We start from the raw sequence: 19,512 nt of genomic DNA on the forward strand, positions 1-19,512 counted from the left end.
TGTCAAGTGTTAAGTCCATTAGATGAATGGTTTCGAGAGATATGCTTTCCGCATACAGACAGACAGACGCTAGTGAAATAGTAAATCGTTTTAACACAGAGAGAGATTTGACACCTGGAAGTTCGGACCAAGGTTCATGTCTTTGTAACATTGTGTACATTTGAGCTGGTAAATTTTGTTTTCACGTTACTTGTAAAATTACCAATAACACAAGACAAGATAATGCTTCTTGCCATGTTACAGCAGCAAAGAAGACAGTCAAAAATGGACACCAGTAAAGTAATTATAAGTAAACATGCAATACTTATAATTATATGGAAATATTTAAAATATAAATAAATATAATGGATAAAAAATAAATGGATTGCAATAAAATGGATTGCACATAAGCTTTTGCATTGCACAGATAAGCATTTATATTGCACAGTTAGTAAAGTTAACCAGAGTTAAAGTGCAGTCCATAATGGTGAATGTAGTTCTACTGGGAGCAGAGCTGGTTGTACAGTCTTACTGCTGCAGGAAGGAAGGACCTGTGATACCTCTCCTTCAGACACCTTGGGTGGATCAGTCTGTTTTCAAAGATCTATTCACAATATTTGATCACTCTATGGAAATGAAGCCATGTGAGGGCAGTGGTACAAGAAAAAAAATACACAGTTATAACCTTCTAAACTGGTTATAGCAAACATGTTAGCAAACAATTCCATTTATACACATGCTGTTACAAAGAGAGCAACATCATCATTCCATTAAAATCACGTTTGTACTTCCAAATTAGACTGATGAGAGCAGGCTGAGGGGCAGGAAAACAAAATTATAATAAAAACTAAATTCCAAAACAGATTAAAGTTTTCTGTGAATTGAAAATACCAATTAGTGTAGCTGTATTTAGAAAACGTGTGACTTTCATGGACAATTTTATGTTTTAACTGCACATTCGCTCAGTAAGAGGTAAATTGATGAGGATGGGCTTTGTACCGGCTACACAAGCCCATATTACAGTGCAGCAATAAGACGTAGCAGGAACTGCCGATCTGTGCCAGTACTTTTATGAACATGTTTTACCAGCCTTCCTTTACAGTTTCACTCCAGTGGTGCCAAATCCCACCTCTGATTTTACTGTATGCCCATGAGCTGTTACAAGCATATTGAATCTGCTCCATGAAGCCAGTACTTTCAGTTCTCTTTCAATATTGGACTTTAAACTGAAGTTTTAATTTGAAAATGATGTCTTATATTTTAATAATGTAAAAAAAAAATTTAAGCAGTTAGAAAATTTAAAGCATATAGTTATGGGTTATTTAAACACCTAGCATTAAGAGGCTAATCACGGCATCATTCGCATGGCATTCTTTTCAGTTATAAAGTTTTCACACGTGCAACACACAATTGTCTGATTGTCTTTGTGACATGCATTCTACCGCACTGGAAATGCATGTTTGGTTTATGCAAGGGGTGGCGCCTGAGCTGCAGGAGAAATGACAAGGACGTCATCAACGCGGACAACAGCACTGTTCACACATCGGCTCAATCGGACATTACACGGCCTTTGTGCAAGGGTGCCGGGCAGTTAAAACTGTTTAATGTCCCGTACAACCGATTCAGACATTAGCGTCCACACATACAGCCTCTCTGGGTGATGTCGAAAAAAGCGTCAGGGTTGCAGTGCATACGTGAGAGAGGCTTTATAGTTTGGCGATCCTCCACAAAGGGCTGTGGGTGTAAAATATGTAACACTTCATCAATATGCTGATTTTATTTAACTTCACCTGGGACACATAAAAACCCAGTGGTGAAAACACTACCTTAATGTGATTCCATTGTGCTAGTCGCCACCACTCTAACAATTAACAACTAATTTTGCCTGGCATAATGGTGTTACAACAGCGTTTTTGAGTGTGGGCCATGCTTTAAGTCAGGGGCAATGACTCGTAACATTTTCAACTGGAACATTCTGCTCTTTGTTTTGCTAATGAGAATGGGTTTTCTAAGGGTTGTTATATGTAATACTGGGAAATGCGGTAATTTAGTCTCTACTGAATGGGAGTTGACAAGACATGTGGCGGACAATGTGGAAAAAATATTTAATTTCAGGCTCAAGGCCTAATTGATTAAGTCAAAAACCAAGCTAAACTGCTCTGTATCCCGCAGCTTCAGTCATCTCAAATTTTGATACATTTTAGCAGGTGCACAAAAATAGTTCCATAGTTCGAGCTGAGCCTAATTCAAACCAGCGAGGACGTCACAGACAAAACCTCAAAAGAAAAAAACAAAAATCCGTCAATTGAAGTGAATGAACTGTCTTAATTTTGGTGGAACTTTGTGAACATTGTGTCTTCATGGACAATCCAATCCCATCATTTATAGAAAGGTGATAAGGTATGTGATGAATATGTTAACAAATGTATCTAGTTTTATGACATACACACAGTGGCGGATTTAGAAATTTGGGGGCCCAAGGCGAACACAGGCATGGGGCCCATATGTTGTTCTCCACCTTTTTTAATCCTTATTTATGTAACTTCTTCCCAACAAAACATATTGACAGTTAAACAAATGCACTCACAGTAAAATCTTATTTTCATAAACAATATGATCTCTACAATAAGAATGAAGCGTATTGTCCATTCACATGGAAGATCGGTCATCTGTAACCTTGGTTTTCAGCGGATTAAGTTGATGATAGGCCTCTGTCTTATATCTTGTTTTAATTAAGTGAGAAGATAACACACAAGGAAAAACTCAGCCAATTATGGAGTTACAGAAATACATATACTTTTAAAAATGATTACCATTTCTCTTTGTCTCTGTCCCTTTCTTCCTCTCCCTTGAATGTTTTTATTTTCATGTCTTTCTCTCAAAAAAATGCTCACTTTTTTAAATAATCACCATAAAGGCCATCATGTGAAAGACAAGGAGTGAGTAAAAATGTGTTTATGTGAGTGTGCGTGCACACAAACAGAGGCTCCGGGGCCCCGCCCCTGCTCACTCGCTCAGAGCGACACACACCGTCAGATCAGAGCTCGTTCACGTGAAGCAGCCAGGTCAGAGACTTTGCTGAAGAACAGTGGAAACATTGAAAACACAGAGATTCTCTGGTCACATCTGCTCGGTGATCAGAGCTGAAGCTGCAGTTGGTTTGTATCGAGCTGCAGTTTCTGTTTCCTCCTCCACTCTGACCTGCTGTCCCTTTAACTAATAAACACTCATCACTAGTTATCAGGACCTGATCAGTACATGAAGTAACTCAGTGTCTGTTTGATTGAGTTTATGAGACTGCGTTTAAACATCGTGAAAATGAGTCATCCACATGTGTGAGCTCAGTACAACATGAGGAGCGACACAGATTCATGATCCGACACCATGGATTAATAACTAACAATTGATCATCATCTAAATATTCCCCAATAAAAAACGGAACGAATGAACGTGAACTTCATTTTCATCTGTATGAACTGAATGACTTAATTTTAAGTGTGAACTGGCTCAACACTCTGTCTACACCCTGAATCACTTCCGTGGACGTGCTCATGGAATATTCCATTCTAGAGGGGGGTTGCAGGGACACGATGCTGTTTTAGGGTATGGGTTTTTAGAAAGAAATGATTAATTAAATCTTAACCATAAGTTTATTAGGTTCTTTATGGGGCCCCCTGATAGTTCGGGGCCCAAGGCAATTGCCGACCTCTGCCTTATGGTTAAGTCCGCCTCTGCATATACAATATTTAGATAGTACGTCTGACTTCTCCTTTAGTCATTGTCAACATCTGAAGATTAATGACAGACTGCCTCACACATTCACACAGCTTCCATCTTTCATCTTCTCAGTTTAACAGCCTGGCTTGGCATGCCTCTGTTTACCTTGCACAAATTCCCACATGCGGAAGAAACACGCAAAAACACACAAGGTGAAAATGACAGACGGTGCTTCAAACCAAGCCAATAGCCCATGAACTCTAGGTGTGTGTCCAACTGAAATTAAATTTCCTTTTTTTGGCTGCTATAGCAGAGATATCTGCTCTACGTAAATCACTTGTCTTGTGTTCTCTTTAGAGACACAAAATTTCTTGAACCAAAGGGGAGAAATATATTTCATGATGACCCCCCCTAGTTTTTTGATGGAGACACAGACTGCATTTGGTTACAGCCAATGACATCTTGCATAAAGCAGTAACGCCAGCATTCAATGATAAGCTGAGTGGCCACAGTGAGCCAGACAGCAGGCTGCCACACAACAAGAGCCACAGACTGTGAATAACAGCCAACATTAGCCCTCCTGCCAAAGTCTCCCTCTTATCTAACTTCCAAAAATGAGCACATCTTGTCCTGCACCTAAGTTTTTTGGAAAGGGCAATTCATTCACCAGTGAAAAATGCACCGCTAACCTCAGTTTGCAGGATACATAGCCAATTAGCTGCGCAGCTGCAGCACATTAAAAAGCATATAAACATACCTGTAAATGTCACTTCAGTAAATACTGTTGGGTCCTACTCTTCAACACCACAAACAACATGTGAGCAATCTACCATTGGAATATAGCGTTAACACCAGCCATAACTCAATGTTAACCTTTAATTATCTAGACGGTGGTGGCCGGCCTTATTCAAATCCTCTGAAACATTTGACCCTTCTCGTAATAACATAACTAAGTTTGAGATCTCTAACTTTGCCCCATTCCTGCATTTTATGTGCTATAATTGCAGGTCTATTTACAGCATGCTCCCTCGAGCGCTCGTGCTATTGTCCATAAAGTTGTTACCGTTCATGCAGGCAGTCATATTCTCAGCTGCAGTTGTGAACATACCCGCAGCTTGCATGCAAAGGCCCTATAACACTGGCACAATCAGCTCCTTTCAACCAGGCACCCCCTCTTAGGAAAAAAGAGCATTTCTGATATTTCCCCCAGGACTCTTTTTCTTCTTGTTAATAATACAAAAGGATTAACAGTGTTCACAGGGCTCTATCTTCCTACAGGAGCAAAAGCAGCACTAAATGGTTTTTCTCTGGTGGAAGTCTAGTGTGTGCTCCTGTTTGGTCATTTCCTCGTTTGCTACCAAATGAATGTGTTTGCCTTTATATGGGACAGAGGTGCGGTTTGGCCTGTGTTTATGGTTATTTGGCAGCTCAGTGTGATTTTATTGCTCATTTTTGCACAAAATTGTGTGTTTGACGCAGGCATGTTATGTCACAGCACACACACACACACACACACACACACACACACACACACACACACATTGTTCTATGTCTTTCTAAACCTCACTGAGAGGCTTTGACAGATACAGTAAAATAATCTGGAGTATAGTGGTCAACCTCAGCTCCATTAGGTCTGTCTGGATATTCTAATTAAAAGGGAAAGTCAAAAATCACATGTGAAAATAATTATTAGCCACTGTTTTCCATTTTGCTTCTTGCAGTCATGTACAAATCTTGTGGCCGTTCTGGCTCATACTCAGAAGCAGAACCATGTAATAAGTAACACCACAAAAACGATTCATCCTGTTTGCCGCACACAAATATCGACACATTTTGTTGACTTTATTAATCCCAACAGACCACAGCAGAATCTGGTACAGGTCTAGTTTACAAACTGTACGTGTCCAGACCATGCAAACATGACATAATGTGAAATAACCTGCAATATCATGGATTTTATTTTCACAGCAGAAACAGCTGCTGCAGCTTTGATGCTTTTATTTTCCATTTAAATTTCTAAAACTGCTTTTGATATGTGTTTGTTTAAATGGCCTAATAAGAGTTGCCTCATTTTTTCCCCTCAAACATGTATAAAGAGTTATACCACAGAATTGAAATTAATTTGCCTGTAATCTGTTACACCACCATAACTGTAATAGTAGTGTAGCAGGTAGGCATACAGGCCTTCTGCAGCTGCCTGTTAATTCTACTGAATATTTTGGAAGATTTTGATCCGTTTTTGTGGTTTTATGTGTTTATGTTGGAACATTTTGTTCTCTCCTTTAGAAACCTCCCTACCTCCAATGCTTCTTTTAAAGGGATAAGAAGAGCTCATGGGGTCCGTCCCTATTGAAGTTGGCCGTGACTCCCCCTGAATCAGTTTCCCTTCAACTAATATTGTATTGAGCTTCTCCAAAAGGGGACAATTGAATATGATAACAGTTTTCCTTTACGGCTGAGCAAGTATCAAATCTATTGGACCAATAGGGATTGAAGGCCTTGCTCAACAGAACAACAGTAGTTGATAAATAAAGAGAGAATCTAAACTGAACTTATCTCATCATTCCAGCTGAATCATGGGAGTGATGGTAGTGAATGTCTGTGTTCCCTGTTGCTTTAGGTCAGAGGCCTCACCACCATTAATGCAAACATTTGTCTGTTTATGTGATGTCACTTAACCCCAGGTCCACCTGATGTGGAGCAGCCCTGTGATCCCAGTCTCCAGGCGTGGAGTCCTGTGCTCAGCCTCTATGACACTAATGTGACGTCACCTTGCCCTGACACGGAGGGTTGCACCCTCACACTGCGATTCCTCCACCCTGTTGTTCCACACACACTCACCCTCTGGGTCACCTACGTCTCCTCCAGTAAGTCTAACACACAATAACCGAACATTATTCCAACAAGATTCCTATCCATATTTTCTCGGAGAAATAAAAGCACAATAAATACATTTTCCAGTGATTATGATAAACTGGACTATAACAAAACCATTTCAATAAGTGGCCTTTTTAACCAACTCAAATTTAGTCTGAATAAAATACTCAATGTGCGCAAACATAACCCAACAAAAAAAGATTGCGGTAAAAGCAACGAAGCGATGCGCGCACTGCAGTGACGGAATTCTCTGCACCCAAGAGGCTCCCCTTTAAAAACAGCTGAGGAAAGCTGAGTTGGCAACTGTTGAGCCCACAACAGTTGTCTGAGGATCCCACTGCATGATAGCGATGCCTCCTGTCAGATCCACAAAATCAGCTTCTCAGCTCTTTCAGCCAAATATTGACAGATTACATATTATTCATATGTAAACGGTGATAGATATATTTGCTCAAACACAAAAACAGATTGTTACACTAATCCCAAGGTCATCATGGAAGCAATCTTCACCCATCCATTATAAGTCAAGAAGGGTCCCCAGGTTTTGAGATAAATATTTTTTATAGTAATAAGTACATCAAATTTTGAATGGAGGTGTGTGAGTACAATCCAATGCCCTTTAGTTCATTGTCTGTCATCCAGTTTAATAAAATGCATTTACTCACAAAGATCTGATACACCAAGTGATACGGAAAATCAACACAGAGCTGTGATCAACTTTAACTTTGAAACACTGAGCACTTGTACAAATCTTCACAATAATTATTTGAGGAATTTAGCAAAAATATGAAGTTAAAATTCACAGAATTATGCTAACATCAAGTATTTATGTAATCCTTCTTTAATTGTATTTTCTAGAGAACCCAGTCATAGCCAACATTGAGCTGATAACAGATATGGGGAAAAGCATTAACCTTGGACAGCAGCATGTCTTCTGCGATATGCCCCTCACCTTGCGCCTAAACACCCACAATGCTGCCATCGGCGCCATAAAACTCTGCACCTTTGACGAGAAGATGGAGATCGATGCAGCCATGTTGTCGTCAGGCCCCGGCAGCCCCCTGTGCTCTGGCTGCCTGCCTCTGTTGTACTGGATTCAGCGGCAGCCGCCCTTCAACGGCAAATCCCCACCACCTCAGACTCAGCAGACATTCACTGACAGGTAAATGGCCAGGTGTTGGTAAGGACAAAAAAACAAACAGAAGTACTTACTTCATTAAGTTAAGATTACTTTGGAGTCATGCTTTCAGTGCTACTTTGCAGCGAAAGCACATTTCATAGACCAATGTTGTATCAACCCAAAATGTGGTTATATCCATAAATCAGGCAAGGGTTTGCTCTGCAGGAGGCGACCACAATGCATAACGGGAATTGACAGGCGTTTTTTTCTGCCCTAACCACTCAGACATACTCAGGACTCTATGACCGGCAAGTTCCAGAGTCTGGTTTTACTCTCAGGTGTAGATGAATATTTACATCACGGTTACGATGCCAACTACTAATGCTGGATACCGACACACGCACGCGCGCACACACACACACACACACACACACAGCAGGTCAGAAGAAATTAAATCCAGGGTCTGTGTGTGTGTGTGTGTGTGAACTCAGATCTGCTAATTAACAGATATCTTTCTCAAGTGTTAGGGGATGGAACACAAATATTTCCAGCATGATGATGCTGAGCAGTGGCTACTGATCCAAATCTGTTAAAAAAGCATATTACACTCAGTATGCAGATGTTTTTGAAAGTTGAACCAGTCTGTATCCTGTCCCGTGTTGTGGGGTGTCCAAATGATTACCAGTTTCCAAATGTAAAGCCACAAGCCAGTTTATCTCACCAAATATCAGCCCTCACCACAATCCCTTCAATCGCTCTACTCTAACCCCTCTTATACAACTTCTGCACAAAAGCTGATAAGAACCTGCCAGGATATGTCAGCTTCGTCACATGATTGCAGATCATTCAAGGCTGATTTCAAACGCTGTGGCACTCTGAATTTCTGAGAAGCTGTTGCTGTTTTACAGAGCGGGGCAGATGTTAGTGGACACAGCTTCAAAAAACAGTTTATTTTTCAGGGAACACGTCTCCTATGTTACACAAGCTCAAAGTGTCTAAGTGCAAAAAGATGTAAGAGCCGAAGGGAATTAAGTTATGTGGGACTGAGGAGGGCAGAGAGGGGTTGATGTAAGGAGAAGCGAGTGTTGGAGAGCAATGAGTTTAAAGGAGGTGGGAGAGAGAGCAAGGGAGGGTGAGATAATGGAGGGAAGAGAAGCACAAAACAGAGGTGTGGGAGGAAAAGAGGTTTAAAGAAAGAAAATGAAACTTAAAGTGGAGGATAAATAGGTGAGGGAAGGAGATGTGAGGGCTAAGGAAAGGTGCGGGGAAGAGGAGACGGCAACACAGCAGAGGTGAGGCAAAATAAGCAGAAGCAAAAGAGTTTTTTTCCCTATGTTGTGAAAAGGAACCAAATGTGAGCAGCAGAGGCCATAAACACCAGTAACTGCTTGGATCAGGTCCTCAGTCATTTCCTCCTGCTGAACCTGCACCATGGTCAGTGCAGGCTGAGGGGAATACAGACAGGGAAAGATGAGTAAAGACAACAAGTAGGAACCATCAATCAATCAGGAGTCTTTACAACCTAATGTCATGTTAAAGACTACAGTTATTAATACACTTTTCATATATTTTTATCATTCAGGTAATCTCTTTTTTGATCTACAGGATTAAAGGAAATCCTTAAAATGTTCAAACTAATTATAAACCAATTGTTCTCCATACTGAGGTGGAGGGAGACATCATTGACAGAGTTTGTTTTCTCACTGATTCCCTTACCCCAAATCAAAAGTTACTTTACCAATAACCCAATCCAGTTGGGTTCTGCAGTTTTTGACCAGAACCCCAAACAGCAGCCATCTTAGATCATTTGATATTTAGAAAACAGCGCACATTTTCAGTCAGTCCCTCCTGGAAGACATTCATGGTGTTGCATAAATAGGTAAAAAAAAGGATCAAGTGAACAGACTTCAAACCTCTGCACAGCACAGTTTGCCAATTACTGAGAGAAGAGGGTGTGAATGTCAGATTGACACTCTTTAGTTTACAAAGTTACGTAAGCTTGAAGCCATTTGACCTTCTGACAAACACTTCAAATTATCTCTGTAATCTAAAGGGGTTGGTTCAAATAAAATGAGTGTCAGATGGCTAAACTGCACATGAAACCATCTCGGCCACCTTTCTGCCACTGACTAGCATTAGTACTTGATTCAGCATTAAAGGGGAATATCTGTATTTTTCAACCTGGGCCCAATGTTTTTAAAATCTGAGTGTGTAAAGGAATACCTTTACACACTCAGATTTTAGAAAAACCTTAGGATTATAACATTTCGGCCAATAGATCCATTTCGTCTAAATCTTACAAACTTAACCTTTCATTCACATATTCCACATTAGAAAGAAATTCTGTCACAATAGTCTCTCAGTAAAATCCAACTCTCACTCATGTTTCCACTGTCCCGGAATAACAAGTCTCAAACAAGTCCTTGTGGCAGTAGACCACGCCTCGGGGCTCTCACCACGACAGCCAGCGACGAACCAGTCACACCATTTGTGGCTCAGCAACATCTTTTTATTAATGCAAACAGAAACTCACAAAAACACTCAACTTAAGTGGCTAGCACTTTCTGCTGTCCGTCTAGCTTCGCAGCCCAGTCTCTTCTGCAGTGTGTGTCGAGGCAGCTCAGCTTTTCAAGCATGAGGATCACTCAGCTGACAGCTCTCACCTGCGCTGACTGATCCTCTGTGGTGCAGGTGAAGGTGCTCTCCCAGCCCCTTCACCTCCACAGTCCTTTATTGATGAAAAAACCTTTGGTAGACATTTCACGAACTGTTGCAGTTGCCCCACAAGATTACATTGTAGCCACCGCTAACATATTGCAGCTAACTGCGGAGATACTAGACCAACTTCAAAAGGTTTTTCTAAGTACCATTCATTTATACAACCACATGCACAAACATGGAGAGGAGACAGTATACTTCTGTTGAACTTCTAACTGAAGCTCTCTTTTTCATGCAGTCTTATAATAATAATAATTTACTCTATCACACACTCTTTTGGTTTGTGTGTGTGTGAGTTCAACACTATGAATGTGTTTGAAGAAAGGCATGTCTCAAAGTGTGTGCCATTATACCCATTTTTAGATTTGTAGATGTCCATCTTGTTCATTTCTTTGACAGCCCCCCTTAAGCTCTGGCATTTTGGAACAGCTATAAAAACCCTTCAGATGTGGTTGCACAAGATTTTGTATGAACTTGCTTGTTACCTGGCCTTGAGATATTATTTGTGTTGCCTTGTTGCCAAAGCATATTTTTTTTCTTTGGATGCACGCCACATAAACTGGTTCTTAACTATTTATTCTTTACAGATTATGAAGATAAAATGAAAAGTTAATTGCATTTATGCGGCTCTTCTGGAAACAATTCAAATTTTGTTTATAGTTGAAGAGGAAATTAGACATGGAATTAAGAAGCGCAAGTATAAGGTACAGTCTGGGAGAGCCGAGAGGGAGAGAGAAAAGGAACTAAAGAAAACAGCCTAATATAGATACAGTATCCATATCTGTGGATACTGAGTGATTTATACTTCTCACGATTAAAGTTGTCACCAGGTGGATACAAGAAGCAGTAGCTCTGTGCTGAGAAAACAGAGAGGGTATTCTTTTTTTTAGACACAACCCACCAAAACAGATCAATAGTCCTGACACAGGAGCAAAGGTATCCTTACACACACTTCCTGTGGTGGGGCTTTAAGGTCACTGGATGCTGCAAGGTTACAGATAGAAGACACTGTGAGTAAAAGTGCCACTTTATTTGCTCGATCCAAAGAGCTGTTATTTGTAGAAACCAGTAGGATTACTGTTAATCCTGTTATTAAATGCAATGCTTCAACAGTCAATGGACTAAGAAAGTGATGTTGCTTTCAAATTAGTTTAAATTAGTTAAGGGTCCAGTGTGTAAGACTTAGGTGAAAAGGATCTATTAACAGAAATTGAATGTAAAATAATCCTAGTGATGATTTCACTAGTGTGTTTCATCTAAATTAATTCTTTACCCTAGACTGGGCCCTTTATATTTAAATACTTTACATTTACATCTGGAGCGGGTCCTCTCTATGGAGACTGCCTTTTTTTTTTTTTTTTACAGTAGCCCAGACTGAACAAACTAAACACCTTTTGAGATTTTCTGACAACTGAAGCTACCACAGTTTCTCTTTCAGGTTTGGAAGGAGAGGGTGAGGTGAGAGGTGTTCAGCTGCAACATGCACCTTCACCACTAGATGCCACTAAATTATACACACTGAACCTTTAACACACTTAACCACAATAATTCTTAGTTTGTCATGTTTTGAATGAGTGACTTGTATTGCTCAATAAGCTTCTAAAGATTGTATGATATGTTTGTACTACAGAGCAGTTTACTACTCTTTTTAAGACCATAATGAACTTTGGACTCCTCTCCTCTCCAGCACTGTACGGCCAGGAGTCAAGTACCAGTACACAATCCAGGTGGAAGCAGAAGGTCTTCTCAGCGATACCTCCCCACCTCTCCTCTACACCCATGGGCAGTCCTACTGTGGAGACGGTCTCATACAGGGGTCTGTGGATATATTAACATGACGAATGACCAACAATTATACCTTTAAAACAGACTATTGGATATCGGTGTTGATGATGTTCTTCTTCTAGGACAGAAGAGTGTGATGACCGTAATCTCCTGGATGGGGATGGCTGCTCTAAGAAATGTCACAAGGAGATGGGCTTCAAATGTAATGGTAAATGAATTTCATTAACTGCAAGGGGAAAAGTCTTCTAGCTTGTTGGCTTTTCTTTCTACACAATGGTGACAATGGTTTTGTTTTGTCATACATCAAATCCACCAAATCACTTTCTTACATGTAAACTATGAACACCATTTAAACTTTTAGTGTAAAAGCGAAGTTACTAAATGGCCATGATGCACACGAAGCAGCATTAGAAAAAAAATCGAACAAATCAAATTTAATTTACAAGACATAAAAGCTTCTGGCTTGAACTGATTCCACAAACCAGTAATGTAACATCACAGCAGCATAAGAGAAAACAGATGATGAGAATGGTAAAAAGTGAGTTTTTGGTGAGCTATGTCTTGTTCAGAAATGTGAAGTATTTTGACATTAAGCTGGCAGAGAAACACCAGAGAAAAAAATATTTTCAACTATAAAGTACACAACTGAGTCTCAAAACATATGCCAGACATGTTTCTTTAATTGAATAAGCTTCGGAAGGAATCGATAGTGATCTTGGGAATATTGATAAGTGAAGTTGATTGATTTTTTATCGAAGATCATGTTGTGGTTTGAGATTGGATGCTGTGAGCTCACAATAACGGTTGTATTTTAGACGCTGTTGCCATTTTTCATTTTGTTGATATCTAAAGTAAATAATATTTTTCATTATAATCAAATCAAATCTGCAACAACTGGCCAGGTCTCCCCAGCGAGAAAGATTATATCCAACTGTAAAAGCCTCTGCTTTAAAATACTATCCTACAGTGACCCCCACAGTTATACAGACAACATGTGAACCAGGGAGTGTGAACTTTCTCCTTTTTAAATTGCCAATAATGGTAAACAACACCACTGAGCATGGATAGACTATGAGTAAAAAACTGGCAAGCTATCTTACACTGACATAAGAAATACAGCCCTTTTTCCTTTGTTCAGTGCTGCGAGCGTATGTTTGCTAACTAACCATAAAAAGTATAGTCTCACATATCCAGACCTTTCTGCACACTTTGTTTTAGTGCTTTATCCTTCTAGCATCCAATACCAGTTTAGTCTCAGATACAGTTTATAGTAAAATAATAATAACAATGTAATTTCAGTGAACTATCATCTATCACCTTGATGCCAGTCAATCAAACAAAGTCTCTGTTTTGGTTGAGGGTGAGAATGTTCGCTAGCACCTTCTTTCATTGGCAATACATTAATAGGAAGGGTTTTCTCTTGTTACTTCAAGTTCTTTAAAGTGATTGGAGGTTGTCTTTTATTTCTGATGAGTCCGATCATTCAAGCGAAATGGGGTTGGTAAAGAGCTGGCCTAAGTTAACCTTGGTGAGGTTTAGTCACAAATGTATGATTTGTTGTTGGAATTATATAAAGATAAGTAAGATGAAGAATCATTTCATTTGTTTTTCAGTGAGTTTCAGGTTATATTTTATGTGAGGTTTTTGCTTCTAGATAAACAAGAGGCGTATGCAGGGGACCTGTCCCTGGATCAAAGCTGACAGATACAGTTTGGGGGTTTTCAAACTTATTAACTGTCCATTTTCTTTGCTCGCTTTCCTACGAGTATACAAAACAAGTAACTCCTATGTAAGGCAGTTAACATTTAAAATCATCAAAATGATCATGTTGCTTTTTATATTATTCAGATATATATACTTCTCACCCGTAAGACAAGGGTTGAATGTTGTTCTGCTGACCCTCCAGCAAAATCACGCAACATAACATGGCAGATGACAAACACAGACGCCACAGAGAGTGCACGAATCGTTGTGATTCCACCACAGGACAACAATTTATTGTGTCTGCATCCTTCCTCAGTCTCAAGCATTCAGGCAGGCCACAACAGAAGACTCACAACACAACATGGAAGGGAATTTACCCAAAGTACAGCACTGTAAGCAGAAGGCAGAAGACTCTGCCTCTGTCAACATGTGTTTTTGGATCTTAATATGAGGTAGACACGTTTAAATATGCAATGTGGTGGAGCAAAGCCAGACAGAGAGCATTGAGAGCATAAAGCTCATGCATTATTTCACAATATCACATATCGCTGTTTACTCATGAATGCTTGCTCACGATTTTTACTGTCAGTGACATACATTGGAGATTGCATTTTATTGTGATGGTGGCTAGGCTGATACTGGCACTTCCATCCAAGTCCTCAAATGTCTCTGTTTCTCATTGAGAGATTTGGACCAGATGAGAGCCGGCAGTAGCCACATTGACACAAGGAATCCGCTCTGCTGTTGTCGTACGTGGTGTTCTTCCACAGCCTTAAAATCCATCCCCCATTTAAAGGAATGTTTGCCCAAAAAGCTCCTCAGTTGCTAGAAGCTAAGTCGAAGTTTGGCTTCGATAATATCCAACTTTTTAATGATTTTATTAAAAAGTCCATAATATTGCTAAAAGATTTGCCAAGTCCGTTGATATAAAGTGGTACATTACTTTGATTTGCCTCCCTTTTCTGTGACTTTTAGGCCAACGGCAGCTGGGTGGTAGTCATTCATGTTTGGTGTAAAAGTTTGTGTTACGAGAGTTTGTGGCAAGAAAATGTCAATTTATTTGTCAGGGCGAGCCATGCTGAAGCTATTACATCTCTTTTTTTACAATGAAAAACATCATGACTAGGAGATAAACAATTTAGCACAGAATAATTTTTTACAAATTGGGACTCTTAAAACCAATTATTCAGTTGTAGTTGTAGCTCTTCTTGCCATGTTTGCTTAACCCCTTTAGCTAACTAACTCACTGAACTGCCTTGCTCTTGATTTTGTTGGGCGTATAGTAGTTTATAATTGTTTACTATTGTTCTGCAGTAACAGAACAGATATATTTTTACAGTCATCTTGCCATGGCACAGCCATCAACAAGCTGCATTGGTTGTTAAGAAATCCAGCTTTCACCTTGTTTTTTTAAAGATTATACAGATTTCCAAGTAAAACTATTTTACTGCCTGATTAAATGAAGGTTAAATTGCACAACATGATTAAAGCATGCAGACCTTTTATAAAAAACAGATGGCCCTGATATTTAAGTCAAAGTTAATCAGTGGGACCACTTCTGTAAAAAAAAGCTTAAACAAAAAATGGAATTAAAAGGACTTAATTATTTTCACAGGTGTTGTCAAAGCAGGGGTGGGGTATTTGGAGAGTTCACTTCATCTAGTATTGCCAAATGAACTTAGTATGACAATATGGCGTCTCTGCTTCATTTGCTTTTTACCAGAAACACGTTGCCGTTAACTAATTGAAGCCAATCGTGCAGCATTTACTCTGTGACACAGCTCGGTTTCTGACTAACTTCTGCAGCTGTTCACATTTTCATGAGGCCAAACTGAAGTGTTTTCCACCCTTTTCATGAAGAGCTGCTGCTTTACAAGATGTTGATCAAGCTTATGATGCCCACTCCACTCTAACACATTATGTCAAATACCTGTTTGAGCATCGATTTAATCTATTGCACATATACAGCTCAGGTACGACTGTGTTGGAGGAAGAATAATCTGATTTACATTAATTACAACCTGAATATAGCTTGTGAAATTCAACATATTTTGGTTTTGAAATACAAATGAGCACATCTTTGGGGCATGCGTTTACGTATCGGTATGAAACTCACTGCATATACTCATCATTTGTCATTCTCTATTGTTTACTCTATTACAAAAAGTCAAAGTGTATGGTGCTGCTATGTTGTTGTTATTCTGGTCCTGATCTCAGCTCTCCTAGGTGATGACTTTGTTTTGTTTTACCCCTTGCTTCATCTTGAGAGTTGATAAATTCTAGATTTATTAGCAGACACAATAATATTTAAACCAATATTCTTCTGTCTGTAGTTATGTTTTCTATCAGACATGAAATTAGTTTGGAGCATTGCTTTGACAGTTCTTAATTAATACAAAGTGCTGCTGTTGTCACCTGGTGACATATAGTGTAGACATACATGGCCCATCAAGGAGCTTTTGGGATCAAACTAGTTGCCAAGACACATTTGAGGTTCTCTTTGGTTCTCTCTCTGCCTATTGAGATTACAAAATTGCTGTGATCTTAAATAATTAATCAAGTCAGAGTTCATTTCTTTCTATTATTTACAGCGTGTTGACAGCCCAGAGAGACAGATACGGTTGAGTTGATGTGGCTAACATTAAAAGTGGCCAATGAAAATACAGAATAGACTTGCTCTGGTTTGGTTCACTGACAAATATATTTGGATGGGAGTCTAACAGTGGGGGATGAGTGTGTATGCTGCCAGATTAAGAAACCAGGCTTTATATTCTTTCATAAATCCTCCTCTCTCGTTCTCCTCTCCATCTGCCAAGGTGAACCCAGTCAGTGTTATGTGTTTGATGGTGACGGGGTATGTGAGGAGTTTGAGCGGGGCTCCAGTGTTCAGGACTGCGGTTACTTCACACCCCTGGGCTACACGGACCAATGGGCCTCCACTGCTACTGCCTCTCACCAGGACCCCAACCACTGTCCTGCCCATGCTGCCACCGGGGAGCCATCACTTAACAAGGTATTACAAAGGTCTCAAGTATAACCCAAAGGGAACATTAAAGACCAAGATGATGATGAACTCCTTTTGGAGACAAAGGTGCAAATCATCAACTCAAAGTTTACAGCTGGATTCATTTCTACAGAGCTTTGACTTAATCCCTGTAAATTCTCCAATTCTTGACCAACTGGCTAAATCCTCACAGAAGGCAATTCACAGAACACACACTGCACAGAATTGATTCAGTCGATGGCCAGTGGTGCATGTGCATGGGCACGAAGGTCATGCTCACAGGCAACCGATTCCTAGTGACATTTGCACAGACTGAAGAGTAAAAGATAAGTGCTTGCATGAAAAATAGAGAGGCAATAAAGCTATGAGGTCTGACTGTCCATTTGGACGGTACCAATAATGCAGTAGCTTCTGACAGTATGATTCTGACTGGCTATTCATGTGAAGCATCCTTATTAATATGCATCAGTTCACATTATCGTCAGGTGTGTATGTAATAAAAAGAGATATGTTAACATCAATTCAACCCAGAACAAATATGCCTAATTTCCTCATCACTACTCACTGGAGATTTTCGTATTATTTTCTGTGCCTCCACTTGTGGCTGGAAGCAGTATCATACCAGTCAAATCAATTCTGTTCAGCCTGTAATTACATAAACACTTCCTTGAAATATATACGAGTATGTCTTCATCGATTGGTCGTTCACTGTGGTTAGTCTGAGATTTCATGTCCAATTTCAGATGGACTGGACTCAAACCAGATCTTTTCACAACAGTAACTTGAAGATCTCTGCTCATTTAGTGGCAAGTTTGTACTGAACTAGTTTGACTAATCTTTTACATGATGCAAAACCTTTCTATTAGAGAGGTGCAATCCATCAGATCCCATTGACATATATAAAAGACCTGAAGCAGAGGATTGTAATGAGCTGGATAATTATTAACTGTAAAAGCATTTCTGTTTTGCAAGAACCACAGTTGAGCAGTGACTGGTAAAGACAAGCCCCAAGAAGAAGGGCTCTGCACATAACTTTGGAGGAGATTTTGGCAGAACTTACCATGACAGCAAAGCAACTTTGAACATGGCATCGCTCCCATCTCTCTTTTTACAACTTTAGCACAAAATACACCAATAATTTTCCAGCTCTGACATCTCCCATAAAATTTCTGCAATCATATGAGGCCTCTCAGGCCCGTCATTGCTGATGTTCCAAATTATGTCACAGTTCTAGAAACGGCCTCAAGTCAACCTTGCTCCTCTAGAGGATAGGTCACATGCAAGTGATGCAGGGTGAAGTAAGTTCTGCTCAGTCGGGCAAAGAACATGATTCACTTCCATGGGAGGACTGCTGGTGTCAAACACACTCAGAACTGGCACATCTCCTGGGATTTTTCATGCTACAGTGTCTGTATGAGGAAAAGTGCAGTAAACAAAACAAATCAAAGTGTCGTGAATAAATTCAGCATGGCCAATTAAATGCCTCACTAGCAGAGAATTTGGGCTCTTCCCAAGGCACTAAATAGTCTAATAGAATTTATTAAATTAGCACAGGATTCTGAAAAACTTTTATTGCTTCACAATAAACTAAACATTGTGATGACACAGCAGATTAGATCATTAAGATTTTAGTCACATTTAAAGGTCAGGGAAAGTTTTGAAATGTAACGTCTGCATTGCGATTGTGTTAAAATGAAAACTGGAAGGGATATACCCTGCTCATATGCTGTATATACCCTCATAATGGAAAAAATACCTTAACCCTAAGTAAGAGCTAACACACACACACACACACACTATGCCGTTGGGCATTGGTGAAATGTTCTGGTAAGGATTTACACGGAAAACATGTTGGTAGGAAAATAGAACATCGATCATCTGAGCTGAATGGAAATGTTCATGTTGTTCACTTTTTAGAGACAAACCATACTACCTTATACTGGATGGACGTGTCTAAAGAAGTAATTCACGACTACATGAATTATTACTAATTGTTGCACAATAAGCATCAAGAATCCATTTGTTTCTGTGTGAAGCTCTGCAGGTATCACCACCTAGAGATGCGTGAGACACTGTCCACAGATGCCTGGTTCCCTTGCACAGCCCAGTCTGACACAAATAATGACCTGGAACATTCATTTTGGCTGAAGGTCAGTGTGTGTGTGTGTGTGTGTGTGTGTGTGTGTGTTCTGTATCTGTTCTCCCCTTCACTGAATGAGTGTGGGTGGCTACTTTTCAACAGCTTCCAGTACTTTCCAAAACTTTTTTTAAATGGGGTTGAAGGGCTGCTCGCAGATGGCTGGCTCCAACCTACACACACACAACTTTTTTAAGAATTACATTATTCATTCAATGCATTGGTTGTATGTGTGTATAATTATTCATTTTCCAGGTCAACTGTGAACTATGAGTTCTAATGATGTGAAGATAATTACGATCATGACTAACACTGCATATTCTGTATCTGCAGTTTTATTTTTGACTGCGAGGGAACAAATCTCGAAAATCCTTCAATAATGATCATTACGAGTTTATTAATAGTGGTGTGTTGTATTATTAGGTCATGATTCATATTTCAACAAGTTATTCATATTCTGGCATCTGAAGA

The 19,512-nt window shown here is 39.7% G+C and overlaps 1 protein-coding gene across 1 annotated transcript in view; it reads left to right on the forward strand.

The window, feature by feature from the left end:
* pappa2 (pappalysin 2) overlaps positions 1 to 19,512 on the forward strand; it is a 69,142-nt gene that overhangs the window by 21,822 nt on the left and 27,808 nt on the right. Inside the window, exons 10-15 of the mRNA XM_020100026.2 lie at positions 6,381 to 6,563; positions 7,432 to 7,735; positions 12,099 to 12,227; positions 12,319 to 12,404; positions 16,717 to 16,913; positions 18,941 to 19,054. Coding sequence (XP_019955585.2) covers positions 6,381 to 6,563; positions 7,432 to 7,735; positions 12,099 to 12,227; positions 12,319 to 12,404; positions 16,717 to 16,913; positions 18,941 to 19,054 — 1,013 coding nt within the window. The remainder of the gene's footprint in view (positions 1 to 6,380; positions 6,564 to 7,431; positions 7,736 to 12,098; positions 12,228 to 12,318; positions 12,405 to 16,716; positions 16,914 to 18,940; positions 19,055 to 19,512) is intronic.

The sequence above is a fragment of the Paralichthys olivaceus genome, chromosome 16, assembly GCF_024713975.1.
Source record: "Paralichthys olivaceus isolate ysfri-2021 chromosome 16, ASM2471397v2, whole genome shotgun sequence".
Lineage (NCBI taxonomy): Eukaryota > Metazoa > Chordata > Actinopteri > Pleuronectiformes > Paralichthyidae > Paralichthys > Paralichthys olivaceus.